Below are 23,190 nucleotides of genomic sequence, written 5' to 3' on the forward strand. Positions count from 1 at the left end.
GGCTTATAGCACAGTGTGGCCATGGTCATTTCATGCATGCATTATTGTTTAACCACAAACACACACAAAAAGACATGGATTTGTATATTTCATTCTTTGTCAAACCTTCTTTATTTGGCATTATTATAATTGTTGTATAAAAAGCGAATATGATCAAAATTTAATTCGCATTGATATCAATAGTGTTGTGTCATATATTCGTAGTCAGTTCATGCACTATTGATACTAGATATCATCCGGCCATGGGATTTTAAAGATTTGAGAGAATTAATTTATATAAAAAGTTCTAAATATTGATTTGAAATATAGTTTTCCATATATATACGATTTGATATGCCTTTTTTTTTCTTACCACAACAATGATGTACTTATAAAGAATTTGATATATACATTACTAATTTATGAAAATGTAATTTGAAAAACACGTATGTATATATATGTAGATTTACTATGTTGAAACAATGCAATTAAAATTTGTAACGTTTTCTCATCTTTTTCAATAGCTAATATCAAGTTTCAGTGTCTATATGATAACCTTTCTATCACTTGTGTAAAGCTCTCCTAGTTTGACTTATCTTCTAAATCTCAAATATATTTAAATGTGTTTCTAAGTATATAAATATTGTAAATACTAAGATTAGGCAATAGTTAAGTATTAGTCTACTGTATGCATTCTGTAAAAAGCATATGAAAACATTCATAGTAGAAGAGGTCGACGATAAAATCAAAGTTTTGGATAGTTATACAAAGATGTCAACTGTTTTTTTTTCTCGTTTTCTTAATGTATTGAAAAAATTGTTTGCGTTGTAGTGCTGCTCAAAATTCGAGAAATGAATTTAAGTTGGTCGCGTAACGACCACCTGTATCATTAATAAATACTTGTATTTTTAGTCACACGTAACCATTTTATAAAAGATTTGTTTGGTTATTACAGACGAAAAAAAAGAGAAAAGGTCTATATATGATTTTGTTTTCTTTAGTATTAGTTCAATCCTTATCTTAAACTTTAGGGATCAGATGAATCCTGGTTTTGAAATTTCTACTCTGATATTGAAACCTAGATATTTTTGTAGATGGGTTTCCCAATTACACAAGTTTTGTTGTTGTGTTGATGTTTACCATTTCAAAATAATTTATTATGCCCTTGATATTTATAAGTTTGATTTCCAGTTTTTCTACATCTATTTCCCGACTGAAAACATTAAAATACGCTATTCTCTTTCTGGTCTTGTAGTTTCTATACGTATCAAACTATCAGGGTTGGGGACAAAAAAATATATTTTATTTTTATTATTTGAATCAGTTGTGCTGATAACGAAATAAAAGCGTAACATACTACAGAGATCCAAATAAGTGACAACTACTTGCTACCACGTGGCTCTTCTATCCATCTAGGTCGAGAAGCTTGCCACGTATGAATATGGGTAAAGCACCGTCCAATCTATAAGAGCTTTTTGAGCAATTAACCATCGACCAACCTCTTTCTAAGTTATGCAAATAAATACAAGGAATACAAATTTAAAGCAACAACAAATTTGAAATGTTATCGTCTTATCGAACCTTCCAAAACAGTTTACTTCGAGGGGTTGAAAATTTAGCTATATGTACGTTTTTTGTTGTTAAAACACAATTCGTCGAGTTTTTTTTTTTTTTTTTTTGAAATAGCTTTTTTTTTACTATCAGGTTATAATCAGTCATTAACCAAACGAGTTTCACGAAACCAAAGAAAGATATTGAACGCTAGCTGAGAAGTGATTATTTAGTGGTTACGGCCTTACCGGTTAGTATCTTATTCGTATAACATATGCAGTTATTTTCATTTGTGATTTGCCAAAAATCGGGAATTGAGATGCAAGTAGACGATGTTTTTTTGGTGTTATAGAAAATGGTTTTGTCCATGTATGATATATGGATACTTAAATGCCACTATAACACTTGATTAAACCAGCCTTGATTCTTGATACCAAGTTGAAATGATATCAAAACACGACGACAAGTGTACTGATGTGTGATACTGGTGTGTCGTTTCTCGTAAGGGTTGACTTAGAGGAGGAGTAAATGGAGTGAGAGAGAAAGGGTTCATGAACTAATAAATGTGTAGATAAGCTCTAAATAACAATTTGACAGTTATCCGTTTTGTGACTGAATCTTGCGTTTTATATAAAAGAAGTAGCTTTTGATAAAAAAACAAAATATAAAAGAAGTAGATTTGATATAAATATATATGCTACTCTGAATATTTAGCTGGTTTCAATTTTAAATACGTTATTAAATCTAAATACTGAATACTTTCTAATTCTAGGACTTTGTCGGTTTAGTACCACAATCAGACTTTTCAGATGATCGTGATATGACACCAGCACTAACTATTGCACTAATATTGATAACAAAAAGATGCAATTATGTTTACAAAATTACCACGCTAATACGAAACATCTTCACTTTTTCATAAACGGTTTGAACGTAACTTCACTTTTCTTTTTCGGTAAATTAGCTTACTCAACAAGTTAACAAATACGTTGACGACGAGTAATTTTCACCCGGTAGATGATAGATCCTTGGTGATAACTGATAAGTAAGGTATGCGGGAAAAGAAAAAGGTATGTCAGGCCTCAAAACAAGGATTAATTAACTTGACTTTCAGAAAAAAATATTAGAAACATCATATATATGATTAAAGTCTTGGAAGGGTCGCTTTCACTAATGCAAGGGCATGTACAATTATTATCTTTGAAGGAGACTGAAAAGTTCTTAACAATATCGTTAACCTAATCAACAAATAACTTTAGAAGTTCACAGTTAGATTCGATTGATTAAGATTGGAAAAGCAGATTCAATAATAGTGGGCCTTTATATGGGCATTTCGAATGGGTATTTAAACTTGCGTCAGTGGATACTCCGGTATACGAGAAGCTATCATGTCTCGGGAGAAACCATACCGTACATTGCAACAACAAAACTTACCTTATAAAACCTTGAAAAGTAAGATATACATGAGACAATAACAAATTACTTAAATCACCAGTATAACATCTCTTTAACAACGGGTATAATCCGTTTATTATTACTTTCTAGTATGAATGTACGATAAAACTTACAATTCTTAAATTTCAAATTCACTACTTTGTTGTCATCAACTATACTACTACAGTTTCAGATTTTTGTTGGTTCTCAAAATCTTGGAATCTGTGTGTTTTACATTTTATGCTTGAAGTATGTTCATTCAGTGATACAGATTCTACGCACTAAGTGTAATCCGCACTAAACTACATTGTTTCACTTGGTTATAATGGTAAGGACTCGAGTTTAAGATTTTCGGTATGGCTAAAGTTTAAAGAAGATCCGTTGAATATTATAGCTAGCCTGTCGAAATCTAATGCAAATAAGTAAATTTAAATCTTCAAAAAGTAACCATCATACATTTATATTACAGCTAAGAATTAACTTATATTCCTCAAATTTTATTTATTAAAACTTTTTATGATAGTTAAATAAATTTTGCTTTTCTTCTTTTCTATTCATTTAGCTTGTCAACAGTTATTTCTTATACCTGTTTTTTTCCAAAATATCTTTTTGTTACATTTTGATTTATTTTATGATTCTCAAATCTTACATTGTTAATGGTTACGAAACAATATGAGAAATGAATATTTTAAAATAAATTAAGGCCTACTTATGATACCAGATATCTAATCCGATCATTATAGTTGTTTAATACGAGAAGAGGTTTATTCTCGCAATAGTTAGGTACTAAGATTGATGATTAAATCATAAAGAAAGGCATATTGCATTTGTTAACAAAGAACCAAATTTTTAGAAAGTTACACATGGATGATCTTCGCACATATACATAAACCCTAGCTACTTAGGGGCAGACGTGTAATTTTAAACCACAAGACTTAAACAATCACCACAGAAAGACACTATCGGAAAATTAACCAGAGGAACATCCTCTAGAAGAATGCTTGTGAACACAGAAAAGCCTGGAAAACAAGCAATTCAATCATACAAACAATTCAATCATTCTTGTAGATAATTAAATTTAAATGAAGAGAAAGAAGTTGTAGAGCTCCCTTCAATCCAAAGAAGAGTAAAAGCAATTAAAGGGCAAGTTAAAGCTCCTAAGATATGCAAGCCATATAACCAAATCCTTTTTTTTCTCTCTATAAGGATTAGGGCTTATGGGATCCATAGCTTAGCAGCTTTTCTTTACCCTACTAAACTCTCGTTTGAACTTAAAGGAGCTCTACTTTCAATCTTCTTTTTTGTTCTCAAGAAAATTATTTGGAAGACCAAAGATCTATCCAGATAAACATGTTTGTCAAATCAAAAAATCCACCTATGTTGTGGATCTGACCTGAGTAACAACCATGGAGATTAAAGAAACACGAACTAATAAACTATAAAAGTTTTCTGTTCAAAACATAATCTATAGTCTACGTTAGAGATAATAGAAAGAGGCATAGAAATTAAGACCACAAAGTAAAGCGGAAGAGTAGAAAATTAAAGATCGACAACCTAATCAATAAAACCAGCTGAATAAAATGAAACAAACTTCGGTAATAAAGAAAAGCTTTGAAGAAGCTATCTGAAGAACCTAGTTAACCAGATCTAGAGAGAAGGAGAGAGCGAAATAAGAACAATCATGTTTTTGGGAGAAGTGAAATGATAGAGAGTTGTAGTTATAGTAGGTTTAGATATTCGTTACTGAAGGGGAAAGAATGATAATTATAGTCGTAAATAAAAATGAAAATAGGAGAAAATAAACAGGTGGGTGCATCTGTAAAGGCATGGGAATGGTCTGACATTGTTTAGTGTTAGATTCCCTACGCGTCACATGCGTCCTTCTTGGCTTTTGTGTTTTCACCAAACATTATTTTGTAATACTGATAATTATTTTTTTCAACTACTAGCCCACTGTCCACTACATTTTAAGGTCTAACTTTGAAAATGTAGGTGGCCTACCAAATTGTTTATATTATACAAATGTATTTTCGATGTCTAGAAGAAATAATTAACCGTAATAGTGCCAAACTGGATCACGAAATAGTTTGATGTGCGGTCAGGATTAAGTCAGATGATGTGGGCACGAAAATATGGAATTTGTATTTTTTTTTCTCTTTTTTTTTGTCGTCGACGATGGAATTTGTATTCTCTGAAAGAAAATCTATGGTTATATTTATTACAACTAACTTGTCGTATTTACCCCCACAACAAGTCTGGTCTCTTTCATAATTCGGACCGATGAAGAGAAATGATTTACAGACAAATACGTAACCTCGCATAATCCGGAAATTCCTATATTTTTTTCTGGTTCATGAGAACACTCACATGTTCAGCACATAAAAGTATGTTTTATATATATAACCTACTAGTGTTACAAAAAAAAAAATAAACGAATATTATTGAAATCACAATATTCTACTAATTTATAGAGTTGTTAATTTAACAAAATTTTAGATCAAAAACTTAATTTATGATTAGCTTTAAATTAATTTATAGATTAATTATTTATTTAGGTTATACTCTAGTTTAAAAAATATAAGCATATAATGATTTGATAGTGCAAACATTGTCCTATATGATTCTTGGGTCGTTCTAACAAAAGCGATGCTCGGCCGTATTGTCAATCATCAGTCCATTAGTAATGGGTCTTAAAATAGAGTAATATATGGGCCTTATTGTAAGAAAGGCCCATAAATGATCAAATCTCAAATCGAAATGAAACGTCGTCGTTATGTCGACTCTTCAAGCGTTTTATCTCCTTAGAAAAAGGGCGCAAATCCTTATCACAACTTTAGAGCGTCACCTTTCCTTTTTCATATACTTTTGAATATTTTGTTCCCTCAAATGTTGATTTCCTCTCTAAATCCTCCAACGGCTACTTTTTTTTCTTTCTAATATCAAGAGCCGGAGCCTCCAACATACACACAAACCTTCACAATTTCAAGAACAACAGATTAATTATCCGATCATTGTTTTGTAAAAAATATGGTGGATCAATACAGTGAGATGGATAAGCCAAAGAAAGTTGCTGATAGGTATCTGAGGCAAGAAGTTCTTGGCCAAGGCACTTATGGAGTCGTCTTCAAAGCTACTGATACTAAGGTTAGGGTTCATATTCTCTCGGTGGTTCTGAATCTTGGGTCACAAGAAACTGATTTGTTTACACTTGCAGAACGGACAAACTGTAGCGATCAAGAAGATAAGACTTGGTAAAGAGAAAGAAGGTGTGAACATAACAGCTCTAAGAGAAATCAAATTACTCAAAGAGCTTAAACATCCTCATATTATAGAGTTGGTTGATGCCTTTCCTCACAAAGAGAACTTGCACCTTGTGTTTGAGTTCATGGAGACTGACCTAGAAGCAGTTATCCGAGATCCTAATCTCTTTCTCTCCCCAGCTGACGTCAAATCTTACCTCCAAATGACATTGAAAGGTCTTGAGTATTGCCATGACAAATGTGTTTTGCACAGGTACTACCGATTATTACATCTATTACGTGGATTCTAAGATTCCGAGGTTGTAGACGATTTAGTAAAAATTTCAATAACTTTTTTTTTGTTTTTTTAGAAATTTGGAGGTATATGTCTATGTAATTTTTCCCCAAATTTTCTGGAAACCGTAGACCAATGTTTCACTTGTCTATGCTCATAACCGATCCTCCTACAAAAGTTTTATGCTTGGTTTTACACTGGTTTATTATTTTATTCTTTTGCTAAACTGATGGATTATCTTTTGCGTGTGTGTTTCAGAGATATGAAGCCGAACAACTTGTTGATAGGACCCAATGGACAACTAAAACTCGCAGACTTTGGGTTAGCACGTATATTTGGTAGTCCAGGTCGTAAGTTTACACACCAGGTCTTTACTAGATGGTATAGAGCACCTGAGCTTCTGTTTGGTTCCAAACACTATGGTTCTGCTGTTGATGTTTGGGCTGTTGGCTGTATCTTCGCCGAGCTTCTATTACGCAAACCTTTTCTTCAGGTGAGCTTGTGTTCATAAACCAGTTTGTATGTTTAGTCTTTTTGTGTAGCTGACTTATACCATTGCAGGGAAAAAGTGATATTGATCAGTTAAGTAAAATCTTTGCTGCCTTTGGGACTCCTAAAGAAGATCAGTGGCCAGATATGTTATCACTTCCTGATTATGTAGAGTATCAGTTTGTCCCTGGGGCGTCTCTACGTTCTTTATTCCCAATGGTTAGTGAGGATGGTCTAGATTTGTTGTCAAAGATGTTCACTTATGATCCCAAGTCTAGAATATCGATTCAACAGGCTTTAAACCACAGGTAGGTGAAGATTTTTATATGGAGAATGCATTAGAAAGTTGTTATTCTGACATTGCTTTTTTATAGGTACTTCACATCTGCACCTTCTCCTACTGACCCTTTAAAGCTACCAAGACCAGTTCGAAAGCAGGACGCTAAATCATCTGAGAGTAAACTCAAAACTATTACGGTGTTGTCACCAGCACATAAGCTTAGAAGAGTGATGCCTGACCGAGGAAAGAGTACGGATGTCATGAAACAAGCTAGCCATGATGGACAAGCACCTATGTCTTTAGATTTCACCATACTAGCCGAGCGGCCACCAAACCGACTAACCATTACCAGGTAATAAAAAACAATAGGATATAACGTAACAATTAGTTCAATTCTTTTTGCTGATAGTTCTTTTGTTCAGCTTTTAAGGATCAAGGTTTCTGATGATGTTCTTGATTTTTGATTTTGCAGTGCGGATAGATCTAATCTGAAGAGGAAACTCGATCTTGAGTTCATGTAGGATATAACGTAACATATGCTTCTTTCTTATTCATGTCATATTACTACTAGTGATGATGAACATGGAGAATCATTCTTTCTGTTTACTATAAACACACAAAGCAGAAAAACATTAATTGACAGATGATGATGATTAACTAATCATCATGTACACCCATCATTAATAAAAACTATATGCTTTTAGCTTCTGTTTAGATGTGACTTACAAAGAGAGTTTGATCCGAAACTTACATTTTCATCATAGTTTTTGCATTCTCAGTTGCTCATAATTTATAATTGAAACTGGAAATGATCTACTACTCGATGGATGAATTCTTTACAAAAAAACAACTAATACTCCATAAACATTTGCTCAAACCAAAAAAAAACTCTTGTTCATATTACTTTTTCTAAACTCTTGTTCTTTACAAGCTGTAGTTTTACGAGAGCCAGGCTCTCATTCACATACCCATATTCCAAAACAATATTCTAACTGACGCCAAAAGTACGCAGCTAGCACAAGCAACGACGCCAGTGGTATACTACAAGGCACAAGTTCACAAGTGAAAGATAATAGCATATATGGACTAATGTCTCAGAAACACTTGTTCTTTACCAGATGTAGCAGTTTAGGCAAGCTACCCAGCTTCCACAAGCAACGATGCGAGTGGTATATACCACAACTTCAATTCCCATGTGTAATAAGCATATGTGAACTAATGTCTCGGAAATAATTGTAGAAGAATCAACATACTCATTATTGCATTAACGTTTTAAGCTACGCTCATTTGTGCAAATCCAATGCTTTTCCTCATCTTGGAATTGATTATTCGACATAATCATCTTTGTCTCCAACTCTGTTTGTAGCTTTCTTTGCCTATTCGTATCAAAACAAGAAACATGCAGAATCTCATCAGGTTGCACTTTGAATCCCCTTATATACATAAACTTGGACTGATTGGTTAAAAGATTAAAAAAAAAAAAGAGTTACCTCTTTATCCCAGTTTGTGAATATAGTGACCAAGGACAGACACAACACTTGAACAGCTAGTGCTGTCACAATTCCAAGCCAAAGCCCCTATAAAAAGAACATGCAATAACACCACGTACCTTATAATAGTTAGTTTCTAAAAACTAGTCTTGACTTGTATAGAGAGACAAGTACGAGGATTTGAGTTTTCAGATTATTACCCGACCACCAATGTGGAAATGGAAACCAAGCACTAAGCCTAAGGGAACTCCGACAAGATAATATGATCCAAGATTTACACACGCTCCAATTTTCTGCCATCCACATCCTCTAGCAACCCCTACAAACATATATAAGTCAGGAACCTGAACCAATCATTTGTTATATTCCAAAAGCATTGTTGTGTCGAGTGTGCAAGAACCTGAGAGGACGCATTGGAGACCATCAAGGAAGTTTCCACATGCGACAATAGGTATCATCGATGCGGCATATGAGATGATCTTCGGGTCACTGCTAAAAGCTCGACCTAAAACCTTCCGAACCGACAGCAAAACAGTTACTACCAGAATACCCTCGGCGACTGCTATACCTACAATGACGTATACAGCCAGTTTTGCCACTTGTGGGTTCCCTGCTCCTAACTCGTTCGAGACTCTTATACTGCAAGTCAAAGAACAAGAACCAAAGTTTGGTATCATAAGATTCTTTAAATGTTTTATTATATTTATTGTTACCGATGTACTTACCTTGCAGCACCACCAAGACCAACTGAGACTTGCCAAATTGTTAGTGAAGTGTTTAGACTGAAAAATTAAAAGAACTTGTGTTGATCAGATTATAATAAAGAAGTAGGAACCATGAGAAACAAACAAGAAAATAACCGAAACTTTTTTTTTTTGGATAACCCTGGGGTGTCCGGCCGACTAATCCCCTGGGGTCTGACCAATTAACCGAAACTTACCAGATTGAAAGAACAGAAGTTTCTAAAACCGGGTTAGGAAGAAGCCCTGAAGCTAGAACCAAAAGCTCAAAGGACCATAGCTCCAAACTGTTACAAAGACAGAACAGGTTAACTCCAGTTCAGATACACTAGACATGAGCGTATGTTTCAACAGCTTACCAGACCATAACTGCTGAAGGAAAAGCAATTTTAGAAAAGTCATATATCTCATGAAAAGCCTCCTTTGAAAACCCTGTCCAGCTATGCGAGCAGGAAGCCGAGAACTTGACGTAGCAAGATAAGAGAATGACATTAAACCAGTAAGAGATGGAAATCGCGAGAGCAGCTCCTCTGTATCCTAAACTCGTCTTCAGCACAAACAACCAACAAAGCAGCAAGTGAAGACCAGTGGTGATCCCAGAGCAGACAAACACAGGGAACACATTGTTCTGCGCTTGCAAGAATCTGTTGATACACTGAAGAAGTCCGTACGCAAAGAGACTCGGGATCATGTACCTCGCGTACGAGCCAGCAACACTTGAAATGTCTTTGTTTTGGTGAACAAGCACGAGTATATGTTCTGTGTTGAACCAAATGACCGAGAGAGGAATAGAGAGTAGTAGAAGAACAAACATTGCTCTTTGCATCTGAATGCCTAGCTTCCCGTACAGCTTTGCTCCGTACGCTTGGCCACATAGTGTCTCCAAAGCACTCGCTGTACCCAACTGTTGAGACACAACAGATGAACACGACAATAAAGAAGCATATACATTTCTAATAATCATGGCTAATTAGTAAAGATTATATATATATATATATATATATATATATATATATATAATTTAAAAAATAAATTTGGAAGCTTATTTTATATATAGTATTTTCTATAAATTTGGGGTTGGTAGGCTGATGATTCACTTGCATAAACTCAGTACGAGGACATGCGCTAGTAATAATAAACAATCTTGATTCCGACACATGCATAAGTAAATTAAAAAAAACGATTTAAAGTACCCCACACAAAGACAAAACTACTAATTATGAAAGTAACCATGAAGAAAGGAACGTACGAGGAATGTGAAACCGGTGACGGAGGCGAAGGAGGTGGCAATGGAGGCGGCGGAGAGGGGAAGAGAACCGAGATGGCCAACGAACATGACGGAGATGACTTGGAGAGAGTACTGAAGGAGGCTTACACCAATGAGAGGAGCAGAAAGCCATAGCTGTTTCTTCACTTCTCCCTTAACACGCATCATCGTCGTGTTTGTCTCTGTTATCAAAAGCGGAGGAGTTACACCATCTCCCATCTTCTCTCCCTCTCTTTTTTTCTTTTTGAGTCCCGAAAGTAATAAGAAGAACCAAAGTTAAAGCAAAAAAAAAAAAAGTAATAAGAAGAAAATAATGTAACAGAACTTGAGAAACAGAATGTAAACAAACTCTCTCTGTCTTTCTCTCTGTGTTCCTGTTTTCTAGGGTTTCTTGTGGAGCCGTCGTTGATATCTATGCTTTCTCTACGGTTTTTTCTATTTATTTTTAGAGCTGTCCCTCTTTTTCCTAGGGTTTGTGGCTAATGTTGAAATACTTGAGAATATAAATATTAATTCCGTTTTTAAATGAAATTTTGGTATTTAATTCCTATAATTTCTCCGCCCGATTAGAGTATTTTTTAAAAAATAATTCATGTTTTCTACAAGATGTCAAAAAGTATTAATGTTATTTTTACTATATTGCACAATATGATCGGAAATATGCTCACAAATTCCTTACCCAATCTTTTTTTTTTTTTGGTTCCAGACAGTGACGTTAGTGGCTCCTAGTTCTCTTGTCAGTTTGTCACGTTATGCTTACCTCTTCAGTCCTATTGGTACGAAATGATGACAGAGACTAAGAGAAGCACAAATTCGCTCCTAATGAAATCTCCTAATCAAAGAATCCAACACACATACACACTTTAAATTATTCAAAGATGCTAACTAAAAAGAAGATCCATGTATCAAACTTTGTGATCACGTAAAGTCTCCTTACCACCACCAGTCCAATGTCTAACACGAACCCCCAACAAACAAAAAAAACACGAACCCCAACAAAATTGCTGTCCGAATTCCAATAAAATAGTAGGTGCAAAAGTGTCACATATGCTCCTATCTTCTGCCCCCTGACCGTCCAAGAACCACTCCTGAACAATATATACATACACAAACAGCCGCAAAATAAAACAGATTCATGTTAAACGAAATACATTGATTAAAGAGAAGATCAAGAATGGGCACAAGACCATCAAGGAGTTTGGAAATGATGAGGATAGCTATACATATTTGCTTCTACACAGTTTACAACTTCAGCCTCATTTTTTTGCAGCCCAGGCCCATTCCTTTTTTCGGCCCAGACCCAATCGTTTTACGTATTCTTACACAGTTGCCATCGCGTCCTCTGCACGCGCCGATATGTTCTGTAATGGAAGAAGCAGAGGAGGAGGATGGGAGAGAATCTGAATTAAAAACCCTAAGATTTTAGACTAATCTCTGAGCAGAGACATGCTTCACCCAAACTGTTATCGTCACTACACTTCCTCAAGAGACGTACCTTCCTCTTCCTTCTTCCTTACATCTCGCTCTAGGGTCTCACTTCCTTGGAACTTCTCTCCTAAGGTCTCCACTCGCTTCCAACTCCACTGCTCCTCCTCTTCTTCTTCCTCTCCACCAAGATGCTCTAAACCTAATTCTAACTCCCGCCACCACCACCGCCGCTACGGCGGCGTAATCCCATCCATCCTCCGCTCCCTCTCCTCCTCCGCCGACATCGAAACAACTCTAACCTCCCTCTGCCTCAACCTAACCCCCAAAGAACAAACCGTCCTCCTCAAGGAACAAACCCGCTGGGACCTAACCCTCCGCGTCTTCCGCTTCTTCCAACGCCACCACCAAGGAGGCTACTCCCCCAACGTCATCCACTACAACATCGTCCTCCGCGCCCTGGGGAGAGCCGCCAAATGGGACGAGCTCCGCCTCTGCTGGCTCGAGATGTCCCGCAGCGGCGTCCTCCCCACTAACAACACCTACGGGATGCTCGTCGACGTCTACGGCAAAGCGGGTCTCGTAAAGGAAGCTCTTTTATGGATCAAACACATGGAGCAGAGGTCGCACTTCCCTGACGAAGTCACCATGGCTACTGTTGTAAGAGTTTTGAAAAACTCTAACGAGTTTGATAGTGCTGATAGGTTCTTTAAAGGTTGGTGCGAGGGCCGTGTCGATCTTGATTTGGACTCCATTGATAACGATGATCCTATGAACTTGAAGCAGTTCTTGTCCATGGAGCTCTTTAAAGTCGGTGCGAGGGGGCCTGTTGAGAGAACCTCCAACTCTTCTTCTTCTTCTTCTCCGAGGAAGCCGAGGTTGACTTCTACTTTCAACGCGTTGATTGATTTATACGGGAAGGCGGGGAGGTTGGAGGATGCAGCTAGCCTCTTCTCTGAGATGTTAAAGTCTGGAGTTGCTGTTGATACGGTGACGTTTAACACGATGATTCATATATGCGGGACTCACGGGCGTTTGTTAGAGGCTGAAGCCTTGTTAAAGAAGATGGAGGAGAAAGGAGTGAACGCTGATACCAAGACTTACAACATTCTTTTAACTCTTCACGCTGAGGGTGGAGACATCGAGGCTGGGCTTAGATACTATAGGAAGATCAGGAGAGTGGGGCTGTTTCCTGATACCGTGACTCACCGAGCTGTTCTTCATGTATTATGTCAGAGGAAGATGGTTAAGGAGGTTGAAGATGTGTTGGCTGAGATGGAGAGGAATAACATTCGGATCGATGAGCATTCTGTTCCTGTAATTATGGAAATGTATGTTAACGAAGGGATGATAGGGAAAGCGAAAGCTTTGTTCGAGAGGTTTCAGCTGGACTGCGTGCTGTCATCGACCACGCTTGCCGCGGTTATCGATGTCTACGCTGAGAAGGGACTGTGGGTTGAAGCGGAGGGTGTGTTCTACGGGAAGAGGAGGAGCGTGATGAATGATGTTTTGGTGTATAACGTCATGATTAAAGCTTATGGTATGGCGAAGCTTCATGAGAAAGCGCTTTCTTTGTTCAAAGGGATGAAGAACCAAGGGACTTGGCCTGATGAGTGTACTTACAACTCCCTTGTACAGATGCTCTCCGGGTCTGACTTGGTTGATGAAGCTCAGAGGGTCTTGTCCGAGATGGTGGATTCGGGGTGTAAACCGGGGTGCAAGACCTTTTCTTCTTTGATCGCTAGCTACGTCCGGCTTGGACTGTTGTCTGAAGCTGTTGACGTCTACGAGGAGATGAGGAAAGCTGGTGTGAAGCCGAACGAGGTTGTTTACGGTTCGTTGATTAACGGATTTGCTGAGAGTGGGATGGTGGAAGAAGCGATTCAATACTTTAAAACGATGGAAGAGGACGGTGTTAAGTCTAATCAGATTGTTCTAACGTCACTTATCAAAGCTTATAGCAAAGTAGGGTGTCTTGAGGAAGCTAGGAGAGTTTATGACAGGATGAAAAAGGATACAGAAGGTGGTCCTGATGTTGCTGCGTCGAACAGCATGCTGAGCCTCTGCGCGGAGCTCGGCATGGTGTCAGAGGCGGAAACTATTTTCAACGATCTCAGAGAGAAAGGCACGTGCGACGTGATCACCTTTGCCACGATGATGTACTTGTACAAAGGCATGGGGATGCTTGATGAAGCTATAGAAGTGGCTGAGGAGATGAGGGAGTCTGGTTTACTAAACGACTGCGTTTCGTTTAACCAGGTGATGGCTTGCTACGCTGCGGACGGGCAGCTGCGCGAGTGCTGCGAGCTGTTCCGCGAGATGCTGGTCGAGAGAAAGCTCTCCCTGGACTGGGGAACGTTCAAGACGGTGTTCACACTGTTGAAGAAAGGCGGCGTGCCGAGGGAAGCTGTGGAGCAGCTGCAAGCAGCTTACAACGAAGGTAAACCGCTCGCCACGTCGGCGATTACCGCAACGTTGTTCTCAGCCATGGGGTTGTATGCGTACGCGATGGATTCGTGTAAAGAGATCACGAGAGATGAGATTCCTTTGGAGCATTACGCGTACAACGCGGTGATATACGCTTACGGTGCGTCGGGGGAGGTTGATATGGCTTTGAAGACGTATATGAGGATGCAGGAGAAGGGGTTGAAGCCGGATATCGTCACGCAGGCGTACCTTGTTGGGGTGTACGGGAAAGCAGGGATGGTGGAGGGCGTGAAGAGGGTGCATGGTTGGATAACGTTTGGGGAGCTTGAAGCGAACCAGTCGTTGTTTAGAGCGGTGAGGGATGCTTATGTGAGTGCGAATAGGCGGGATTTGGCTGATGTGGTGAAGAAAGAGATGAGCATTGCTTTTGAAGATGGTCAAGAGGAGGAGTTTAGTTCGATCTCTGGAGAAGAAGAAGAAGAAGATGATGATGATGAATCCGAAGAAGACGAGGCGTTTTGAAGTGTAGCCACCACACGTTGATGCGTAGTAAAGATTGTAGAATGTAGGATTTAGTGGGGAATGGATGTATACAGTGTTCTTAGAAGCCATGTGCATACTTTCAGTCTCGAGCTGATAGAAGTGTGAATCTTAAACTGTTGTAGAAAGAGAAAAACGTTTTCAAAATGGCAAATCTATAGAAGCGAGCACTTTGTAATTGAATGAAATAGAAGAATCCACTTTGTCGCTTTTGTTTTATTACAGGAACTGGATTAAGATCTTTCTCCAGTCACAGACTGATTTGCATCAACTGGTTGGTCTTCTCTCTGAAATTGAGAATCTTGTACTTGTTTGCTCCTAATTTTAACTTTACGAAGATTTATGTTAGACTACTACACTAATGGCTCCATACCTAAACTTTCTTGTGTAATAAAAGAATTAATGAAAATCACTTGACCAAATGAGCTTCAACAGCTCAAGAGTGTTTATGTAAGAACTTTAAAGAAGAAAAGGTTTAAGATATTTACAAAGTAGCCCTCAGTGTTTCTGAATATTTTGATTTTGACCCGTGAATTCTTTTTATCGTTAAAGTGGTATAGATTAAAACCCAAAACTCCTTCGCGTCCGTGTTGTCTCTGCTCAACTTCTTGGCGTCTCCGGCGAATACACACTACGACCGAGACTATGGCGCTCGAAATCGAAGCTCGAGAGTAAGCTTTCTCTTTTCTTTTTTATTTTCTTTTTTAGACGCAGTTACTGTGCTCCTAGAATCATCGTCTACGATTGCTCAGATGGATCTCTAGGTTAAACCGTTGGAGAAAACCTTAGTGAATATGCGTCTTCTTATACTAAAGTTATGATTTTGATACTACCCATAAGCATAAAGCTAATGCCTTTTGGTTCTTTCTTCTACATATCTTTGCTTCTCATCTGATTCTTGTGAAAAAGTCACTCTCTTTTCTAGTTAATGATAGTGGATTATTCAGTGACAGCATTGTGATGCGAGATGTTAAGCTGGGTTCCCTAACAGAGAGCTCTGTTGTGTGTTTTATGTCTCAGTGTGATAAAGATTGTGCTTCAGTTCTGCAAAGAGAACTCCTTGAACCAGACGTTCCAGACATTACAAAGCGAGTGTCAGGTTTCGTTGAATACAGTAGACAGCGTCGAGACGTTTGTTTCTGATATTAACAGTGGGAGGTGGGACTCTGTTCTTCCTCAAGTGTCTCAGCTTAAGCTTCCCAGGAATAAACTTGAAGACCTTTATGAACAGGTTTTGCTTTTTATTTCTCTTTGCGGAATTTATAACTAAGTGGTGTATAAAGTGATGAATTTCATTGTAAGTTTTGTCATTCTACCGCTAAATCTCATTGAAATTTGTTTTCAGATTGTATTGGAGATGATAGAACTTCGAGAGTTGGACACTGCTCGAGCTATTTTGAGGCAAACTCAGGTGATGGGTGTCATGAAACAGGAGGAACCAGAAAGATATTTGCGGATGGAGCATCTTCTTGTCAGAAGCTATTTTGATCCCCATGAGGTATGGAGGCTATGTTCATGTTGTATACAGAGAGCGGTTGCTGTCATGTAATGATTTCCTTGCATATTTGAAAATCATATTTTGCTGATATTACAATATGACAACTGTTTCTTAGGCTTATGGAGATTCAACTAAAGAAAGAAAACGTGCACAGATTGCTCAAGGTTGGCCCGTTCTTCTTTATTCTCTAAGAGAACAGTCTTTCTTTTTTTAGTAAGTTATTTTGGGATCTAATCACCTGAAGGAATGTTCTGGAATTTTCTCTCTAGGAAGGCTAAGAGTACTTTATGACATGAAAAACGTTTATGACGAGAATTTATGCTCTGTTTATTGGCTATGAAAATTTTATCTTTCTCTTGACTCAGTTTCTACTCAAGATTTACTAATTGTCTTTTTTTCTCCTCTGTCAGCTGTGGCTGCCGAGGTTACTGTGGTACCTCCTTCACGGTTAATGGCTTTGGTAGGCCAGGCTTTAAAGTGGCAACAGCATCAAGGTGAGCATTTATCAATGCATGCTAGAACGTCAAAGCGATTTAACAATGGGAAAAAGATATCTATACTCATTTCTTAAAAAATACCTATACTTGTGTATGTGTCAGGACTACTCCCTCCAGGAACTCAGTTTGACCTCTTCCGCGGGACGGCAGCTATGAAACAAGATGTGGAAGACACATATCCTACTACTCTTAACCATACAATAAAGGTTCAAATTGATCACATCAACTTTAATAGCCTGTTTACCTCAACGGCCTATTTCTCAGCAGTTACGTTCTTTTCTAATATGCATATCTCGTTCCATGTGATGGTGCAGTTTGGTACAAAGAGTCATGCGGAATGCGCTAGGTTCTCACCAGATGGACAGTTTCTTGTATCGTCTTCTGTTGATGGTTTTATCGAGGTGAGTTGATGTGGAATCTGTTTGTGTGATTATATGTCTTAGAAGTCTTAAGACTTAAGAGTTGAAAAAACATTACAGGTATGGGATTACATTAGTGGGAAGCTGAAGAAAGATTTGCAATATCAAGCTGAAGTAAGCTCTCTTGACCACTTTTCACTTTTAATTTTAATATAAAAATGATTTTCCAATGAAATTCCTATGGAACTAAGTATTTTCCCTTGTGCACAACCTACTGTCCTCGTTACTTATAATGATTAAATTCTGACAGGAAACTTTCATGATGCATGACGAGGCTGTCCTTTGTATAGACTTTAGCAAAGATTCAGAGATGCTTGCATCTGGCTCACAAGATGGAAAGATTAAGGTAAATTCCATCTGTATATATATTCTTACAGTTGAGTTTTGCTTTTTTTCACTATATGGTTTTCTCTCTAGAGAGAGAGAGAGAGAGACTGTTAGCAGCAGCTTGGTAGACATCCTTCTTCCACTTATTAGCCCGATATGAATTCTCATTGTATACAACAAGAGGAAACTAGACTTAGATGCATTTCACTTTTTACAGGTCTGGCGTATAAGGACTGGTCTATGCTTCCGTCGACTTGAGCGTGCACATTCCGAAGGAGTTACAAGTCTAACCTTCTCTCGGGATGGAACTCAATTACTAAGTACCTCCTTTGACCACACTGCAAGGTTTTATTACTTAATATCCTCTTCTTTTTGCATGCAACATAAAATCTCGCCCGAACAAAAGCTTGATTCTCTTTATACTTTTTTCTGTTGTTTCTTCATACATCTGGTTGATAGAGTGTCTGGCTGAGTTTAATATTAAACTCGCATTATATTTTTTTTTTCCTTTTTTGGAACACAACTCACATTATATATGTATATTTATTTTTTGCTTTATATTATGTAGAATCCATGGTTTGAAATCTGGGAAATTGTTGAAAGAGTTCCGCGGTCATACATCTTATGTAAACAATGCAATCTTTACAAGTGATGGAACCCGTGTAATCACTGCCTCCAGTGACTGCACAGTGAAGGTACATTTGTATATATATTAGTATGTTCTTGGGGTCTCTGGCTGCCTACTGTCGGCAGTATCAGTGTTTTCCATATGGACTCTGCCTTCTCCTGTGTAATAGCTGTTTTGTTTCCTTGCACAGGTCTGGGATTCAAAGACAACAGATTGTCTACAAACATTCAAGCCACCACCCTCACTAAGAGTATGTGTTGTCTTACAGATTCATTTACATCTTCTTATACTCTTTTTGATCTCCTGTGGGCTAAGTCAGCTCTTTTGTTTCCAAATCTGTATTTTCTGAAATTTAGGGAAGTGAAGCTTCAGTCAATTCTGTTCATCTGTTTCCCAAAAACACAGAACACATAGTTGTGTGCAACAAGACGTCATCTATATACATCATGACACTCCAAGGACAGGTGAATTTCGAGAAACTGTCTCCTGCTAATCTGTCCTGGCAAATATTAGTCAATTCACATGTTTGCTTACTCTATATCCTTTTTGCAGGTTGTGAAGAGTTTCTCATCCGGTAAGAGGGAAGGAGGAGATTTTGTGGCAGCATGTGTATCTACAAAAGGAGATTGGATATACTGCCTTGGTGAAGACAAGTATTACTACTCTGCCCTCTTATCATGGTTTTATGGTTCCTTTGTTTTGATGCTTGCACCTAACATTGGTCTGCACTAACCTGCAGGAAACTGTACTGCTTCAGCTATCAAACCAGTGGACTTGAGCATTTTATGATGGTAAGTGTATAAGTTGTAATATCACAAAGAAAAACTAATAACATTATTAAACTTCGTTATTATTTTGTCTTAGGTGTCTGAAAAGTTTTTATGGTAATGGCAGGTGCATGAGAAAGATGTGATAGGCTTATCACACCACCCACATAGAAACCTCATTGCTACCTATAGTGCAGATTGCACCATGAAGTTGTGGAAACCCTGAGCTGTGCCTCATCATCAAGCCTTACAAGACTCGTTACAGGATTTCTCCTTGAGTTTATGGATTTTAAGTTGAGTGTATTAAGTCCAATGGGATATATGTTAAACTAAAATTTTTCTTCAGAGTATTATTTCATTATCCTAATAACCAGAGAAACATAGGAATTGTCGTTCTTATTTAGGTACACTGTTATTTGATATTTTTCCTTAAAATGGTTACATCTCTGACTTTGTTTTACTGATGATTGAGAATCTTTGAATGCTACAAAGTGATAATCTCTTAAGATAGATTAAGTGATAGACAAGTCTCTATATGCCATGATTCTGATACTCTTTATTACAAGAAGTTGCAATTGAACAAGCAAAAATAATTATTCTCTTAACTTGATGAATTACTCACATTGTTAGTTTACAAAAGATACACTAACTGCTTTCCCTAGAGAACATTACAACGGGAAAAGCAGTGTCTGGCAAATTATTCAAAAGGAAAATAATTGTCTCATATGGATAAATCTAAGAAAAAAACCAAGAATATAGCAAAGAGAGAATGATAACTGTACTAGCCAGACTATAGCCATGTTCCTTTGAACCTGCGACAAGATAATACAGAAAAAATTATAAACTAATACAAAAAATGTATATATAGATGGAGAAGTGTGTAACACAAACTTACCATGTAACCTCCCAACAAAAAAATGTTAAGAAACTAAGCTCCAAACCATGAGTAGTCATCATCAAACGCACCAAAGGTATCAAACCCAGAGTAAAAGGTGCTACTATCAAACGGCAAGTCATTGAATGGAGATAGGATGTTACTGTCCAAGAGTTTATCTTGGTCACTCTGAAACTGAGGAGGCATATCTCTTCCTGCTACACCCACCTCTTCATTCCCATGGGGTTGAAGTACTCCTCCTTGGGCATCGAACCCGTTGCTGTGAGGCGGTGCTTGTGAGTTTATCTCTATCTGTGTATGGATAAGGTCTTCTTCCTGATTATGCACAAACACTGCAGAAGGATTATAGTAGTTATAACCTGACCCAAACTGCAACTCCTGGTTGGGGTTTGCTCCGTAAAGCATTGGCCTCTCGTCTACAGGCATCATAGCTTGTCCATCAACAGGAGGAAGATAAGTATAGTTGGTATCAAACTCAGGAACCACCAGTTCCAGACCGTTCTCCTCTGGTCCTAAGGAGATGTTTGGCTCTAAAACACCTTCCTCAAGGTGATGAGTAGCACCATTGATGTTATAATCTAGCATAGGAGCCTCAACATGATTCATATCAGGTATAACATTTCTCTCTTCAGCTTCTGGTTGTTGTTCATCTTGTACATTAACAGTTCCTGATCTGATTCTAGGTCTTTTCCTTCTCTTATGTTTCTCAGCTTTATCTTGATCTCTTACTGGTTGTTGTGAAGTTGCTGCTGGAACTTGATTTCTTCTACTGTCTTTAGACGAAACCGAACCTGAAGCCTCCTCAGTCCCATCAACATCATAGTCACTATCACTATTAACCACAGTCTTCCTCCTGTCAGCGTTATTCCCCCTCCGGTGCGTCTCGGTTACATTAGACGTCCCATTATCACTACTCGGCTGCTGAATAAGCGACTCCTCTTGGTTCAAAACCGCCAACCAAATCGCGCTCTCTTTCGCCGTCATCTTATCCTGCAAACACTTAGACTGACGAACATGCCTCTTGATCTTCGCAATATCAGGAGACATATGGTTAATTACAGCCGTCAACACCCCAACTTTCCACATCTTCTTGAGATCATGAGGCTTCCTGTAAGGAGGACTCTGGCTCTGCGGCAAACCGAGCTTCACCCACCACTCTTCCTTCCCCGTCGGCCACCAGGGAGGAGGCGTCCCTTTCTCCAAAGGATACTTCCTCTGCGGAGGATCACAATGCTGCATCAAAGAAGACAACAAAGACCCTAAAGTAGCATCCTGCAAGTCTTGAAGCACAAACTGAGAGTTTCTATTCCCATCTGACTTCCCAAACGCCAAACACTCCTCTTCGTACTTAGCAATCGCTGCAGGACCGTTTTTATCAAACTTCACCTTCTCTTTCCACCAAGCTCTTATATTGTCGGAGGAGCCGCTCACCGGCTTACCTTTTTCGGGTATGATGCCGTAGACAAAGCCGCGGACTTTGCAGACTTCCATGAGCTTCAGCATGTACTTGAGTATACCGTCTTGTGCTCTAGACATCTTCTTCCTCTGCGCTTGGTCAGAGATTTTCTTAGGCGGCCCCTCCTTCGTTGCCTGAGCTCCTTGAGAGTCTCCTTTTTGACGCTCTTTGATTCTTTTGAGCCTGACGCGGTCCTTCCACATACGTCTCTCTAAGTCTTCTGCATCAATCTCTTCATCACTCACATCAATCTCCGCGACGTTGTCGCTTGCCAAGTCATCAGGCTGCTCATTCTCCATCCTATCACAATCCCAATTACGATATTCAGCTAATCAATAAACATAAATAAAGGATCAAAGGCTCCACCTTTGCTGCCAAAAGGAACTCAATTTAGATTGAAAGTTGGAAACTTTTTGTGAATCAAGTCATGAGTTCGAATCCACGTCGATATAAGATATGAGCATAAACCATTAAACCCTAAATTCACAGCATGAGAAAGGAGAAACTCGAAAGCAAATCAATGAAACTGAATCTAATGTTCCTAACCTGATGTCAGCTACGGAGATAGCTAGATCGCCCCCACCCATGTTCGAAAAGGATCGAACTTTTCGGAATCTAAACCGATGAAATTGAAGGTCTTTGAAGAAATTTAGGGTTTTTTTTTGGTTCTTTCTTCTCTTGTTGTTCAAACCTGGCTGCGAATTGGGAAGAGGCAATTAGACGGCGGAGGACCAAACACCCAAAGACCACATTTGTGTTTTGTTTTTTTTCTCTTCGTTCGTGATTAATTTTTGTTTTACTTTTACCTTTTGTCCTTTTCTTTTGTTGCAAAAACCAACTTGTTCTCTCTTCTCTTTTGTTCTGTTTCTTTAATTATGTTTTAATGTAAAAAATTGCTTTTGTGTTATTTATCTGGCGCTTTTTTTAACTTTGATGATAACATTTTTATTTCCCTTTCTATTGCTGATGAATATTCTTTTGTTTTTTTTTCTACCAGAAAAATTTGGTGGTCTTGGCACCAATGAAGAGTAATGATTTTGACTGACAAACATGCGCTGATAAGAATCTGATGTATCTATTTTTCTTTGCTTTTTATTTCACAGTCGAAATGGAAATAAGTGGTGGAAGTGATGACACACCAATCAACCTTAGTTTTTGTAAATGCATTTAACGGAATTGGTGAGTTATTCGCAAACGTCATTCGATGGTCTTGGTATAATAATTGCCTTGTGTGCATTTTTTTTTTCTGAACCACGATTGTTGATTTGTATAAAGGAGAAGCAAAAAGCTTAGTGGGAAGTTGCAGCATCATTGGGACCAGTTTTGCATTTAAAGACCCACAAAAACCTACCCACAGACTCTGATTTTTTCTGTGCGGCGATTTTTCTTATATTTTGGTTTATTAATGGCTTAATACAGCTAATTTGATCATCTATAAATAAAAAAGAATATTTATCTTACCGAGTACTATTGGAGAAGCTGGGAGCGTACCATAAATAAAATGGACCCAAAGGCTATTATTAGTAGTAGAACCTGAGTTTTGGTCG

General features: G+C 38.0%; 5 protein-coding genes across 5 annotated transcripts; 3 read left to right on the plus strand and 2 right to left on the minus strand.

Annotated features, from left to right (window-relative positions):
- The first annotated feature begins 167 nt into the window (after positions 1-167).
- Positions 168-7,981, plus strand: LOC103831844 (cyclin-dependent kinase D-1). Its single transcript, XM_009107778.3, has 6 exons — positions 168-6,108; positions 6,179-6,477; positions 6,757-6,991; positions 7,060-7,295; positions 7,362-7,619; positions 7,740-7,981. The coding sequence occupies exons 1-6, from the start codon at positions 5,992-5,994 to the stop codon at positions 7,786-7,788; spliced, it is 1,194 nt and encodes a 397-aa protein (XP_009106026.1). The 5' UTR covers positions 168-5,991; the 3' UTR covers positions 7,789-7,981.
- A 299-nt stretch (positions 7,982-8,280) lies between these two features.
- Positions 8,281-11,516, minus strand: LOC103831846 (protein DETOXIFICATION 17). The gene is made up of 9 exons (XM_009107780.3): positions 11,114-11,516; positions 10,747-11,004; positions 9,857-10,401; positions 9,698-9,784; positions 9,483-9,539; positions 9,158-9,396; positions 8,958-9,076; positions 8,758-8,844; positions 8,281-8,643 (listed from the first exon to the last, which is right to left on the minus strand). The coding sequence occupies exons 2-9, from the start codon at positions 10,981-10,983 to the stop codon at positions 8,593-8,595; spliced, it is 1,422 nt and encodes a 473-aa protein (XP_009106028.1). The 5' UTR covers positions 10,984-11,004; positions 11,114-11,516; the 3' UTR covers positions 8,281-8,592.
- A 445-nt stretch (positions 11,517-11,961) lies between these two features.
- LOC103831847 (pentatricopeptide repeat-containing protein At1g73710) lies at positions 11,962-15,374 on the plus strand. Its single transcript, XM_009107781.3, has one exon. The coding sequence runs from the start codon at positions 12,211-12,213 to the stop codon at positions 15,136-15,138; it is 2,928 nt and encodes a 975-aa protein (XP_009106029.1). The 5' UTR covers positions 11,962-12,210; the 3' UTR covers positions 15,139-15,374.
- Positions 15,375-15,690: 316 nt separating this feature from the next.
- LOC103831848 (suppressor of mec-8 and unc-52 protein homolog 1) lies at positions 15,691-19,759 on the plus strand. The gene is made up of 16 exons (XM_009107783.3): positions 15,691-15,827; positions 16,177-16,387; positions 16,502-16,654; positions 16,770-16,818; positions 17,065-17,148; positions 17,254-17,357; positions 17,466-17,552; positions 17,631-17,684; positions 17,821-17,916; positions 18,115-18,242; positions 18,466-18,592; positions 18,716-18,775; positions 18,882-18,989; positions 19,078-19,178; positions 19,265-19,316; positions 19,420-19,759. Exons 1-16 carry the CDS (start codon positions 15,802-15,804, stop codon positions 19,516-19,518), a joined length of 1,539 nt encoding a protein of 512 aa, XP_009106031.1. The 5' UTR covers positions 15,691-15,801; the 3' UTR covers positions 19,519-19,759.
- A 117-nt stretch (positions 19,760-19,876) lies between these two features.
- On the minus strand, positions 19,877-22,990 carry LOC103831849 (ETHYLENE INSENSITIVE 3-like 3 protein). The gene is made up of 3 exons (XM_009107784.3): positions 22,190-22,990; positions 20,188-21,943; positions 19,877-20,104 (listed from the first exon to the last, which is right to left on the minus strand). Exons 1-2 carry the CDS (start codon positions 22,228-22,230, stop codon positions 20,221-20,223), a joined length of 1,764 nt encoding a protein of 587 aa, XP_009106032.1. The 5' UTR covers positions 22,231-22,990; the 3' UTR covers positions 19,877-20,104; positions 20,188-20,220.
- Positions 22,991-23,190: the final 200 nt, after the last annotated feature.

Source organism: Brassica rapa, chromosome A07 (assembly GCF_000309985.2).
Source record: "Brassica rapa cultivar Chiifu-401-42 chromosome A07, CAAS_Brap_v3.01, whole genome shotgun sequence".
NCBI lineage: Eukaryota > Viridiplantae > Streptophyta > Magnoliopsida > Brassicales > Brassicaceae > Brassica > Brassica rapa.

What these genes read in the sequence shown, in the direction of transcription:
- LOC103831849 (XM_009107784.3), bottom strand. Translation starts at nt 22,230, where the DNA reads ATGGGTGGGGGCGATCTAGCTATCTCCGTAGCTGACATCAG. An exon ending in ATCTCCGTAGCTGACATCAG is followed by an intron (nt 21,944 to 22,189) that starts GTTAGGAACATT and finishes GGATTGTGATAG; the next exon opens with GATGGAGAATGAGCAGCCTG.
- LOC103831846 (XM_009107780.3), bottom strand. Translation starts at nt 10,983, where the DNA reads ATGGGAGATGGTGTAACTCCTCCGCTTTTGATAACAGAGACAAACACG. An exon ending in TCACCGGTTTCACATTCCTC is followed by an intron (nt 10,402 to 10,746) that starts GTACGTTCCTTT and finishes GTGTCTCAACAG; the next exon opens with TTGGGTACAGCGAGTGCTTT. An exon ending in TCTCCAATGCGTCCTCTCAG is followed by an intron (nt 9,077 to 9,157) that starts GTTCTTGCACAC and finishes ATATGTTTGTAG; the next exon opens with GGGTTGCTAGAGGATGTGGA.
- LOC103831847 (XM_009107781.3), top strand. Translation starts at nt 12,211, where the DNA reads ATGCTTCACCCAAACTGTTATCGTCACTACACTTCCTCAAGAGACGTA.
- LOC103831848 (XM_009107783.3), top strand. Translation starts at nt 15,802, where the DNA reads ATGGCGCTCGAAATCGAAGCTCGAGA. An exon ending in CTGTTGATGGTTTTATCGAG is followed by an intron (nt 17,553 to 17,630) that starts GTGAGTTGATGT and finishes AAAACATTACAG; the next exon opens with GTATGGGATTACATTAGTGG. An exon ending in TCATGACACTCCAAGGACAG is followed by an intron (nt 18,990 to 19,077) that starts GTGAATTTCGAG and finishes TCCTTTTTGCAG; the next exon opens with GTTGTGAAGAGTTTCTCATC.
- LOC103831844 (XM_009107778.3), top strand. Translation starts at nt 5,992, where the DNA reads ATGGTGGATCAATACAGTGAGATGGATAAGCCAAAGAAAGTTGCTGAT. An exon ending in TCAAAGCTACTGATACTAAG is followed by an intron (nt 6,109 to 6,178) that starts GTTAGGGTTCAT and finishes TTACACTTGCAG; the next exon opens with AACGGACAAACTGTAGCGAT. An exon ending in AACCGACTAACCATTACCAG is followed by an intron (nt 7,620 to 7,739) that starts GTAATAAAAAAC and finishes TTGATTTTGCAG; the next exon opens with TGCGGATAGATCTAATCTGA.